General features: G+C 45.7%; 1 protein-coding gene across 1 annotated transcript; it reads right to left on the bottom strand.

Moving 5' to 3' along the window:
* Positions 1–10,504: 10,504 nt before the first annotated feature.
* Positions 10,505–11,604, bottom strand: LOC123124325 (E3 ubiquitin-protein ligase RMA2). Its single transcript, XM_044544959.1, has 2 exons — positions 11,451–11,604; positions 10,505–11,364 (listed from the first exon to the last, which is right to left on the bottom strand). The coding sequence occupies exon 2, from the start codon at positions 11,348–11,350 to the stop codon at positions 10,664–10,666; it is 687 nt and encodes a 228-aa protein (XP_044400894.1). The 5' UTR covers positions 11,351–11,364; positions 11,451–11,604; the 3' UTR covers positions 10,505–10,663.
* Between the last annotated feature and the right edge of the window lie 1,536 nt (positions 11,605–13,140).

Here is a 13,140-nt window from a genome sequence, read left to right as displayed (position 1 = left end):
TGCAATTCTCTCCTAATCTGTATGGTAGGCTGATATTTATCTTAATGTGTTCTGAATGGCTTGGGTAGGCAAAGATGTTGTCCTACAGAACATCTAGAAAGAACACACCTATATGAGTTAGACTGTTAAACGTCGCGGTCTGTGAGAGTTGGGTGTTCTCTAATAAACTCATGAAGAGGCCCCGGAGTATGACGCATATGCTCCTACCCGCGGGAAAGTTTTCAGCGGTCTAGTATCGGTCAAGGCTTTTACGTGAAACTTGTTTGCACAAAACTTGCAGGGTCCTTCAAGTGGGCGTAGTCCACTGTTCAAGTTGTGAATGAGTGTAGCGTGGAGTTCTAGGTGGAAGTTCAACTTAACAGTCTCCACCGAAACACCGGTATATAAACAATGTTTTGGAATGGTAGGCAAATTTATGTGCCTCTGGGATCTGGTGGGGGATTGTTGGAGTTATTGGCCATAACCCATATAATAATTCATATTTTGTGCCAATAATTCAAAGTAAATCCCAGAGGCTCATGTGGCCCATCCATGCATGACAAGGTTGTGTGGAAAATTGACCAATGCCACGTGTATGCGCTGTTTTATCACGCAAGAAGAAAGTTGAAACAATTGACACATAAATGGGAGAAGAAACTGAACACTTCGTGTGAGTTTTAGTGCGCTCGTTTCTTCTCTCCTTAATGGTTTTTAGTGCGTCTGTTTAATGGTGTTTATTGCACCGGTTTCTCTTCTACTAATGAAGGCCAGTTTCAACTCTTCTCACGTATATAAGAGGTCGCTCCTCTGTTGTTCCAAGCAGCACAACAACCTTTCGTATCATTCCAAAGCATTGAGCCGCCTATCTCTTTCCCATCTCTCTTCCTGGCGTGCACCGGGAAGTGAGACAGCAGGCCTCCGAAACCCCGCCTCTTGTGATCCGGTACAGGAGAGGGGAGGTCAGGTTTTTGGGGAGCGTCCTTACGCGACTGCTGAAGTCTTGTTCATCGTGGCTGCGAACGGCGACATCACTAACGACGAGTTCCCTAACGACGACTTCTTCCCCGACGTCAACGACCTCTTCAGCGACATGACGATCGGGACATCTGCACCTTCTGCTACTGCGCCGTATGCCATCTTATCCTCACTGTTAGGGCTAGCATTTGGTTTATTGCTAATAGCAATTGACATAGATATGATGCATTTTGCTTATGATTTTGATTGCATGACTAGTCTCAACGAATTGTTGCTAGTTTCTAGTTTCATCAATATATTGCTATTCATGTTTTATCCATTATTTTTCTGGATTAAACTAAACGGGAAAATGCCTAATTATTCAACAAAATGTACTTCTCACTTGAATCTTATAAGCTTCTTCGATGTTGTATTTACATTCAGCCCTCTTGCATTCGCGGTATAACTTATATTACCCTTTTTTGTCTTTGTTTGATGTTTGTGTGTACATTTAGCTCTTGCTTTATCATGTGACCAATATTACATTCTTCTTTGTTACTTAAATCTCAAGTATTGCACGTTATAATTTACTGCAATATGCGCAATATTTTTTCTGCTTCTAATCGACTATTTCATTTTAGGTTATTGTTCACCTATCCGATGGCACAACCGTCGATAGTCAACTGATGTACTTTAGCAAACATTATGACATTGCCTTCTTTGAGATTACGGGAGGTTTACAGTTGCAGAGTTTACCATTGGAAGGTAACTCGGAGTTCGGCCATGAAGCATTTGTGTTAGTTGGTAGGGATGCAAATCTAGATTTAATCTACAAAGAAGCCAAGCTGGCATCTGTAGGCCCTTGTGAATTCCAACACAATCATTATAAGTTCATCACTTGTTCAATTCCTAACAAGGTAATTATATTTGTTCTTTTGTATTATTCTTACCTAATCCTAAGTTATCAAATAAGTGTGCCTCTAAATGTAGTGTGGAACTGGAGGTGGACTGTTGGATTTTAATGGGAAAATTGTAGGGTTATTATCCTACACATTCCCTCTTGTTGCTTTTATTCCAAGCTCTCTTATAATGAAGTGTTCAGCATTGTTGAGTATATTTGGGTAAGATTTTTTACTTTATTAATTTTCAGTGCTGAAATGATTCGTTATATGATGCTTTCTCTGGATGTTAGTAATGCTATCTTCTAATGTGGCACGCGCTTATGTTGATGCATCTCCTCGATCATCAACTGATGCATACAAATCAAACAGCTCAACTAGGACTAGGACGATCAGAAGAGAGCGGCAGTGATGCTTTCTTTATATCATGCTTTCTTTGGATTACATCAGAAGAGAGCATGTCACACTTATGTCTTCACTGATTAGAAGATAACATTACTCTGCTTTGACTAAACTAAAAGAGCGTTACATCCCCTCGATCGTCAAATGATGCATACAATTTAGTTGACGTTTCATCACTACTCTGCTTTGACTAAACTAAAAGAGCATTACATCCCCTCAATCGTCAACTGATGCATACAATTCAGTTGACGTTTCATCATTACTCTGCTTTGACTAAACTAAAAGAGCATTACATCCCCTTGATCGTCAACTGATGCATACAAATCGAACAGACTACGACTTGTCCTACTCAAGTAGGATGAGTTCATCTTCTGCATGGAGGTGTCGTGATTAGCAAGTTGAGAGAGATAACAGGGGATAGGTTAGAGAAATTAGAGGGATAGGGATTAACGTTAGGAAGATGGAGGGTTTATTTCTGCTTGGCCCGAAAGACACGAAATGCATACCCTCTTATATGAGAACCAGCACCTGATGCATACAAACGGAATAGACTAAATGCACTCCTACTCTACTCGGGACCCTGCTTTGACTCTTACTCAGTCACGTACTCACATCCCTGTTTGTTTTATCCGGCTAGACTGATGTAGTAACCGAATGGGCTCTACTAATGCCACAACACCGGCCTGAAAGAGGCAAGGCGAGGCGAGACAGTAAGGGTAGTTGCACAACTTTAATCTGGCATAGAGGTGCGGGGTGACACTAAAGTTGTTGGTTTGTGCCGATTCAACCTTATGCTAACAACGTGGTTTCATATTTCGGAAAACATTTGGATCAAATTACAACAATGGTAGAAATATATGGTCCTGAATGCAATATACCCTGTTTTTAAGTATATTTGTTGATTTAGTGACGATTTTTTGGCAGGAGAATTGTGCGACCCCAGCTTGGACTAAAGCTAAAGACGTTGGGCTTATTAGGCATGTCTCGTATTGAGCAGTTGTCACATAATTTCAACATCTCCTCTGGTCTTGTAGTAAGAGAGGTATACAAAGTTATTGACCTATTGGTTAATAGTCTTTTAGTAATTCTTATATTAAGTTATACTCCCTCCGTCCCAAAATAAGTGACTCAAGTTTGCACTAACTATAGTACAAAGTTATTATAAAGTTGAGTCACTTATTTTGGGATGGAGGGAGTATAACTCTTCTGAAATCTTTTCAGGTTTCAGCAGGATGTGTTGCTGAGAGGCTTGGCATTAGAGTGGGGGACGTTATTTTATCATGCCAAGGAGAGACTGTTTCAAGTATAGGCCAGGTAATGATTGTACTTCTATATGTGTTAATTCTGTTGTGTTTTATTTATATGGTTCTGACAGTTTGTTTCAGTTCGAAGATATACTGGTACGTGTTGGTGAGGAACATCTTGAGAAGAGCAATGATCTTACGTGCAAAGTTGATGTGCAGGTAAAATGCCATGCACCTCTAGACCCCCCCCCCCCACACACAGAGAAAAGGGTTAAGGCTCATTTCACGGTTACTGAATTATTCTATATTCTTGTTAGCTTGCTATAGAAAAGAATTCATAAGTCTATTACTATGTTTTGTAAATCAAATTAAAACGTAGGTAAATTCTGTTAACTAATGGTTCCCTCTTGCCTTACATCCTCTACGGTCCAAAACACAAAATATATATAGCCAAGCCTCCAAAATATCTAAAAGTAGTCCAATACAAAGGAATTACCACAATCCACCTCAGTGCCAAACGGAGCCTTTAAAAACAAGGCAGGGGGTTCTACCTTGATTGAAAAGCTCAATGAAGATGGACACTTGCATGCGTACTTGCTGAAAGCTTAAGGGACTCTTTGATTCACATGATTCCAAAAATATCAAATATGATAGGATTGCATGTGCAAAACAATCTGTAGAATTGGCTGTTTAATCACAGTAATAGGAAAAAACACAGAAATCATGAAAATCATGGTCAAAATAAGGCCAAAGCATATCCAATGGTAAGCTAAGGTAATATTATGCTACTTATGACCTTTGCCTTGTTCTTTGTGCATAGGAATGTAAAAAGGTGGTTTGAGTGGATTGTAGAACTCCTTTGTTTTTCCTATGAAACTCAATCCAAGGGGAAAAATCCTTCATTTTTCTTATGGTCTATTCATTTAAATCAAATGGATGAATAGTGTCATCATAGAAAATATTCCTAATTTCCTATGTTTTCCCTTATTTTCCTTTGAATCTAAGAGGCACTAAGTTAAAATCAAAATTTCACCATGGTTAAAAAGCAACATACAATGTTTGAACGGTCTAAGACGAGCAATTAGTGTTTGTCGCCTTGGTAGTGCGGCAAGTACCTACTGTGGTCTCGAACTTTGTTGGTTGCTTGCAGTGGTGCCATGTAGGCGAAAATCTTATGCTCACTGACAAATATTTACTTGTGCCCACACAGGTGCCATACTACCATGCCCTACCTAGCCATGTGACCCTCTAGTGAGGGAAATACTTCACACCCCATAAGTATGATGACTGATATTCTATGCATTGTTCCTACGTAGGTAACTAGGTGACATATGTGCCCCTATCTAGATATGTGACCATGAAGTGATGGCGGTGCTTCATAGCATGCACTTACCACCCCTACAACCAAACAACCCTTCAAAACCATACACGTTATATCCCACTTCTATGTGAAGGTGTTGATGTTTTATCACTTACGCTTAAAATAATTGAAGACCTAACATGGAGCTAAACTCCCGCATAGCAACACACACGAGCTTTGGGTGTTGAGTACAATGATATTTTAGGTCTTATTTCATTTTGTCAGCAATATCTTAAAAAATGTGTTTGGCATCATAGGTCGGAGTATTTAATAGTCGCAAATGTACAAGGAAACTTGTTACTTTGAAAGTGAAGTTATCTGATGGGGTTGAAGTCTTCCACTAAGGTAATGGATTCCCTTTTCTGTATCATCGTACTACATACCTTCCTTTGTGTATCAAAAATGAGAATGATGATTCAAATTCCTAACCTTGATAACTGAGGAAAACTCAATTAGGAGCCTTTGTCTATCTCCTCTGATATTTAGCGTTGTAGTTTAAATTCTTTGAGGTGGGGCAGATGTTTCCTCTTCAATCGGATCACACAGAGATATACAATACAATAGTATTCTACAGATGTTTCAGTTCTAAAGTTTCGAAGTACTCTTCATACAGTAAATTTTTGTATACTATTATGTTCAGTGTGCTAGTTGAACCAAGTGAAATGACGATTATTCTCCATCCTGATATGAACTTTCAGGCACATAGACATATTATGTGGACAGAAGTCTAATCATTAACAGATGGGTGGAAGTAGTGTATGAAAGCAAATGAAAAAGTTGCACAGAGAATCATATTCTTCACGCAACATGGTTGTGCAGCCTATATTGTTATGATAGAATACTCTTTCTTCAATGTTGCCCTTTAATTTAGTTATGTTCTTAAATGTAGTCGAGGTACCTCATTGTGTTCTATGGATTTATTGGAATAGAATACTCTTAAAAATATTTTCGTAATCCTATATCATTATAATATCTAATGCCCTTCTTGTATGGCAAGTTTCGGAGCATAAAACTTAAGAGTTAAAAGGGAAATATGGTAGGTGTGTGTGTGTCTGTGTCTTGTGGACCTCTGTTGGATGTTGTGGCTTGGTGGTTGCTTTATTTATAAGGCGGGGCGAAAGCCTTTCTCGGTTAAAGGGAAATATGGTAGGAAAGAAACGAATGGCAATTTTCGTAGAACGTAACTTAAGAAAACAAGATCTAATAGGTTACCACTAAGAATAATATCAAATGGAAGAAGAACAAGTGCGGGTGGAACAATATAATTCCAGTGGTATATGTAACTAAATCAAGTCACAATAGAACAAGGATTACGTGTGAGATGGCATAATCTGCCGTACTGTAATAAGGACTTGGAATAAAGAGTCCATAAATTTGTAGTCGAAAGAACCATGCACCAGGACTACCTTCTGAACACCCCCGAACCTAGCAGGTGGGGCACACACCTACAGAAACGTCTGCAACCGTCTATGTGCGTCATTATCCGGAAACTTGTTTCCACTTACATTGGATAAAAAATAGATGAAAATTAGTTATCATGTGAATACAGCGCAATATACTTGTGCTAATACTTCGTGTAACCGTCCTTATATGTTGCTTTTGTGTACGTTTTGTCCGTCTTCACCCTGTGTTATCAACCGGTGCTTCTGTTCATTCGAGTTCTTATCCATTGTTCATGTTCTCATTCTTCTTCCTTGGTCGATGTGATGCACTATCATGATGCAGTACTCTTGTCTTTCTTGTCATATGCCTCCTTCCTTTCACTCCTTTCATCGTCTTCTTTCTCAACTCGTTTTACATTCGTCCAAGTATTATCCTCTTCCTGTTCTATCTCCCCCCCCTCCCCACACGTGTTCACAACCGGTGCTTTTGTTAGTTCGGGTTTTTATCAATTGTTCTTGTTCAGTTTCTTATTCCCTGGTCGATGTGGTGCACCATCATGATGCAATACTCTTGTCTTTCCTGTCATATGCTTCCTTCCTTCCTTCCGCTTCTTTCATCGTCTTCTTTCTCAACTCGCCTTACATTGGTCCAACTATTATCCTCTTCCTATTCTGTATTGACATCGGTTTGCATATGATAAGGTTCTTATCCAAGGCGTGGCCTTGGAGCGCGGTAGTCATGAAAGTCACAACGATGTCAGGCTAGAAAGGGGAGGAAGGAGCAATAGAAATCGGTGTAAGCATCAACATTGGTATGACATCCGGGTAGGGTGGCACTGGCCACACCATTGTGGTGGAGAAGAGGAGGATATTTACTAAGGTTTTGATTTTTGTATTGCCATTTCCGTTCAAGGAAAACACTCCTCAGCTTTCGATGGGAACGTCCACTTTTGGCACTTCATTTGCGCTCTACTCAAATCAGACTTTGACGTCCCTGTCTACGGTTGAAGAAAAAGAGGCAACTTTACACTCATTTTGTAACCAAATGATATATTTACTCCAATTCAAATAAAATATAAGGCACATTCTGTTTTTAGAAAGTAACCGTTTCTTATTATTCTTACTATTTGATTTTAAAACAACCTACTACTCCTACTTACGAGTGTTGTTAAAACGATATTTATAATGAACCAAATTACGTCGTTCGTGCATCTCGCCGTCACCTCGCACCACCCCGAGGTGTCCCTCGTCAAGTCCGTGCACAAGGCGCATGTCGACGAGGTACTAGCGAAGGCTGGGATCAAGGTCCATAGGACCATAGCACCTAGTTTCAGATTCGACCTTGGCGGCCCCACTCGCGTGCCTTGGTCGTGGCCATGTCCTTCCGCGTGCTCCTGGAGATGGAGAATGTGTTGGCGTATGCTTGGACCACGCAAGTTGTCGAGCGCATCATCAGCCACCGCTGCTCCTTAGCCCGCCTAGAGCGATGCTTAGCGTTTATGGAGTCGACCGAGACCCTGGATGTGTGGGTTTGGACTACCAACCATAGCGCCACCCTGAAGGTTATCAGGCTCACCTTCATGGGCAGGTCGCTCACGGACCGCGCGTCCGAGATCCTGGTCACAGACTGCTGCCTATCCGGAGTCAAGAACGACTCGACTTCCTGGTTCCTCCTGTACCTCGCCACCGTGGAAAACTACACGGTGGCGCCTCTCGACTACAACAGGAGTGCACCGTGGGAATAACTCAACACAGCTTGAGCTTCACGCGCACTTGAACGACCATCAGGGAATGAAGCTGCATAGTTCTGTACAACTCAACTAGGAGGCTCTTGGTTACCAGCGCCGCGATTGGATTGATGCTGATTTCGATGAGGAGGAGATCAAGGAGGTAGTGTTCTCCCTTTCCCCCGGGAAGGTGCCTGACCCTGATGATTTCATCAGGGCCTTCTTCAAGTCGTGCTGGGACATTATTAAGGAATAAGGATGACATTATGGCGGCCATCCACCTCCTTGTAGATCTTCGGGGAGACTGTGTGATCCTTATTAACACCACCAACATCATCCTTATTCGCAAAATGGCGGACGCCACCAACATAAAGAACTATCGCCCAATTAGTCTGATCCATAGCCTTACAAAGATTTTCTCCAAGCTCATGGCTAATAGACAAGCACCTATTCTTTGCAACATTATCTTCAAAATCCAAAATGCTTTCATTAAGAAAAGATGCATCCACAACAACTTGTTGTTCGTGCAAAACCTCGTCAAAGAGCTCCACCAGTCTAAGACACCAAGTTTGTTCCTTAAGCTGGACATCTCAAACGCTTTCGACTCGGTCAGCGGGGCCTACCTCGTGGAGGTGATGGATCATATTGGCTTTGACCTGCGATGCCATGACTGGATCTGCTTGTCCTCAATTCTTTGACCTCGCGCGTCCTCCTCAACGGCAGTCGCGGCCCCCTTTTGCCCATAGAAGGTCTTTGGCAATGGGACCCGCTATGACCTGTGCTCTTTATCTTGGCCATCGACCTCCTCCACCACCTCATCAGGCTTACGACGGACTCCACGTCCTCATGTCGGTCAGGGCGAGGGTGGCCCGATGTAGGATCTCACTCTACGCCGATGATGATGGCATCTTCGCCAACCCCAGCAAGGTCGAGTTCACGACAATTATATTCTTGACTGCTTCGGAAATGCTTCTGGCTTGATCTCCAACCTCCTGAAGACTAAGGTTTTCCGCATCTGTTGTGAGGGCATTGACCTTCAGGATCTCCTCACCATTTTCCAGGCCAAGATCTACTCATTTCCAGGTCAGCATTCGGGCCTCCCCCTTCACTTCCACCGGTATCGTAAGGTCCACCTACAACCACGTATTGATAAGATTGGTAGCAAGCTTCCTGGATAGAAGGGTAAAAACATCGTCAGGGCACGGAGAGTCGCGCTCGTGAAGACGAACCTTACTTCCATCTCCACCTTTGACATGACGGTCATCCCTTGGCCAAAGTGGGCTAGTGCCAAGGTCAACCATATCTCTAGGGGCTTCATTTCGTGTGGTGATAACAATGAGACTGCGAGTGGAGGGTATTCGCTCGTAAACTAGAAGACAGTATGCCGCCCTAAGGCGTCATGGGGCTTGGCAATCATGGACCTGGATCGCTTCGGTAGGGCGTTAATGCTTCACTGGCTTTTGCTGCAATGGAATTACCATGATCGGCCGTGGGCCGGCTCCCACCTCCCGTGTGATACATCCGATGTAGCCCTCTTCAGAGCCTCCACTGCCATCACCATCGGCGATGGGCCATAAGGATGCATTTTGGCATAACAACTAGTCTGGTGATGGTGATCTGTGCCTTCGATGCCTAGGCCTATTTTCCATTGCCACCCAAAAGAACAGGTCGGTACATGCCGAGCTCCGTAATGACAATTGATCAGATCGGCGGCTAGGCTGAGCCGCCCTGGCCAAATGCGGGGGTTCATTAACCTGACAACTATTGTCACCTCCACCACTCTGTACCCACTTAAGCAGGACTTCATCTCCTGGATCTGTCACCAAAGTGGGGAATACTCGTCCAATTCGACCTACCAAGTGCAAATCATGGGCTCGCATCCAAAGTACTCGACCGACAAAATCTGGAAAGCGCACGCGGAGCCAAAGTGTAGATTGTTCTTCTCGCTTGTCCTTCATAACAGGATCCTCACGACTGATCGCCTTGCCAGGAGGGGCTGGTAGCATTACCCTGTCTGCCAGCTTTGTCTCAGTGCCCTCAAGACTGCATCTCACCTCTACAAAGACTGCCCTTTCATTGCAGCAGCTTGTGGCCTGGTGCTCAGCTGGATTGACGACTAGCCAACCATTAGTCTCGTACAGTGGCGGAGCTAGCAGAGAATGGCAGGGGGCAGAGCATGAAATATGATTGTTGGGGGGAGGGAGGGAGGGGTTTCTTCAATCTTAGCCCCTAGAAAAAAATCTTCAGTGTTTTCACTAATCTTTGGGTTGGGGGGGGGGGGGGGGGGCACAGCCGCCCAGAAGTGCACATAGCTCTGCCGTTGGTCCCGTGGCTAAATTCCCCTCAATTGACTCCTGATGGGAGAGAGGGCTCAAAGATAACGACAACCCAGAGAGGAAGTGTTGGAGTGGTATCCTCATCTGTACCATGTTGAATGTCTGGAGGGAAAGGAACCGACGCATTTTTTTCAACGGCATGAGATTGACTTATGTTGAGGTGGCCCACCTCACCTTCGAGGAGATTGCGCGGCGAGATTTAACCTTTCGACCGAGAGGTATTCAAACCACGGGTAACCGTATGCGGTTGTTTTTCATTGGGGTTTTCCGGCATGTACCCCTTCCCCTTTAAACATGCTAATATGTACATATTTTCCTTTTAACGAAAATGCAACGCTCCTGCCAGTTCAAAAAAAATTTACGTCGTTTTCTGCAGAGCCTCAAAGAAGGAGGAAGCAGAGGAACGCCACCATGGCGAGGAACACCCATATCTGCCGCAACCTGCGCGCCACCCGCCTCTGCTGGCGCGCCATCCTCCAGCCCTCGCCGTCGCGGTACAACGACGGCGGTGGCGGCCTTCCACCGGCGCCCCTCGTCGCCCATGGGAGTAGCACCGCCAGCGCGATGCCGCCGAGCAAGCGCTCCGCGTTGGAGCAGTCCAGGCCATTGATGCCGACGTTGTCGTAGTAGTAGTAGAAGTTGCCGCCATCGTCCGAGTCCGGCCCGTGAAGGCGCTCCTCCACGTTCGGCCCCGGCACCGGCGAACGACACGGCACCTGACAGACGCCGCCTCCTCTGCCTCCGGCCGGGCTTAGGGTGGTGGCGCGAGCGCGGCCGTAGAGCGGCACGAGGTGGTCCTCGGAGACGGCGGCCTTGCAGACGGGGCAGCGCGCGGAGGGCGAGGCGCGGGACTTGGACTTGGAGGAGGTGGTGAGCCAGCGGAAGATGCAGGGCCAGCAGTAGAGGTGGCCGCACAGCGTCACCACCGGCTCCGACGCCACCTCCAGGCAGATGCTGCAGTCCCAGCACGCCGCCGTCGCGCCGCCAGGCACTCCGACGATGGCATCATTGATGCTATGCTGCAGCTTGTCGGCCGGCCGGCATTTCTCCTTGGTCACCTCCGTCATTAGAAGATCACAACCTGAGTACCAGAAACAGACCGACCTTGTCAGAGAACGACGAAGGGAAGGCAAACCAATCTCCTTCAGATCAGATTAGCACACATACAGATTCGCAGTTGAGGATCGACTTCAGTTCTTCTTCCTCTGCTATTATCAATTCAGACCTCCCCCCTTGCGTGTCTATGTGTGCTGGGGTCTGCTTTTCATATATAGTACGTCCTCCCTCCCTCCTTGCGGATTCATGTGTATCTTTCTTGCTTGCAGTGGCACTGTCACTGTCGTGGCATGTGTCCACCGAACGCCTAGTTGTTGGATAATTGGATATGGACGATGATGAGAGTTGCAGCGGCGGCAGCTAGGGTCCAAAGTTATGGATATGCTGGATGATGTGGCAGCTGGAGTTTTCCTTCAAAAGAACCTCGAGCATATCTTTTCTCTCATCCATCCATGCAGTGCAGGAGTGGACGGACGATGCTCTTGTGTGCACGCATGACGCCCGTGTTTGATTGCTTGTTTTGTTTGCTTGTAAGAGCACCTACAGCCGTCCGCCCATCCGCGTGAACGGTCGTCACTCACTGATAAAAAAAAGACACAGAGAGGCTCCTCATACCGACCTAAAGATCCAGTGGCGGAGTTAGGGCTAGGCCGAACCCGGCAATGGCCCGCCCAGGCCCAGCTGCACAAGATTTTTGTTTTGGCCCACCCAGATAAATGACTATAGCTCAGCCACAACTCATATCCGGCGTAAATTTGGGCGGGTATGGGGACTTCTAGTCGCGTCCACCACATCTAACACATGTGGACCCTATCCCAATTACACCAAAATGGCCTAGTCCGTCAAACTCATCGCCTTCCTTCCACGTTCGTCCACCATTTTCTGCATCCGAGCAGTCACATCGTCCACCCTTCCCCCTCATCTGTGCCGCCGGCCCCATCCACCGCCCTAAGCGTCCCCAACCGCCGTCACGGACACAACCTCGGACTCGCCCGTGGGGCTCCCATCCTTGGTTCAGGCCTGCAAGCCAGAGAACATCGCCCGGAGGGACCGGCGAAGGAGGCAACATGAGAGGGAAGAGGCGGTGTCGCAGGGAGTTCTGCTAGTGGGCCTCGAGCATGAACTGACCCCTCCACCGCGCCTGCCCCCCTGAACACCGTCCATCCAGCTGCCAATAAGGAAGGTGTTGTCCGCCCCACCTGAGGAAGAGGTCGATCCCACGGCTAATTGGGCCATTTGGATAGTTTTCCAGCAACGCAGGCGCTGGTGGACAACGCGTGTCACTCGCTACAGCTCCAACGGCCGCAGACAAGCACGGGCAGCGGTGGCGCCCAGACTGCCCACATCCTGTTCGACGAAATGACGCAACAGGACACGATATATTTTTTCCTCCTTTCCGGTCAATACCTTGCATTCTCTATCGGACATGATCAATTAGTTGCATACACCGTAAATTTATTCGCAGTCATGGTAATTTTAGGACAATGTCATGTCGGACATGATCAATGACAATCAAGAAACTACCCAAATTGTCTGGCGTTTGAAGTTAGTGGAACATCAAACCCCAACAAGAAAAGAAAGGCAAAGGCAGCCAAGGCAAAGAGGTCCGGCATTCACAACTTTTGAGGATATTTTGTTGGTTAAAGCTTCGTTGGCCACAAGCATGGACACTATATATGACACGGAGCAAAAGGGCAATAAGTATTGTGAGAATTTCCACAAGCACTATCATGAACACAAGGAATATGTCGAGCCGCATCCTACCAAATGCAACGTGGCATCTGTCCAACATTAATGGGGG

Source organism: Triticum aestivum, chromosome 5D, assembly GCF_018294505.1.
Source record: "Triticum aestivum cultivar Chinese Spring chromosome 5D, IWGSC CS RefSeq v2.1, whole genome shotgun sequence".
Classification (NCBI taxonomy): Eukaryota; Viridiplantae; Streptophyta; class Magnoliopsida; order Poales; family Poaceae; genus Triticum; species Triticum aestivum.
The sequence above is the reverse complement of the archived record's forward strand: the minus strand, read 5'-3'. Positions and strand labels throughout refer to the sequence as shown.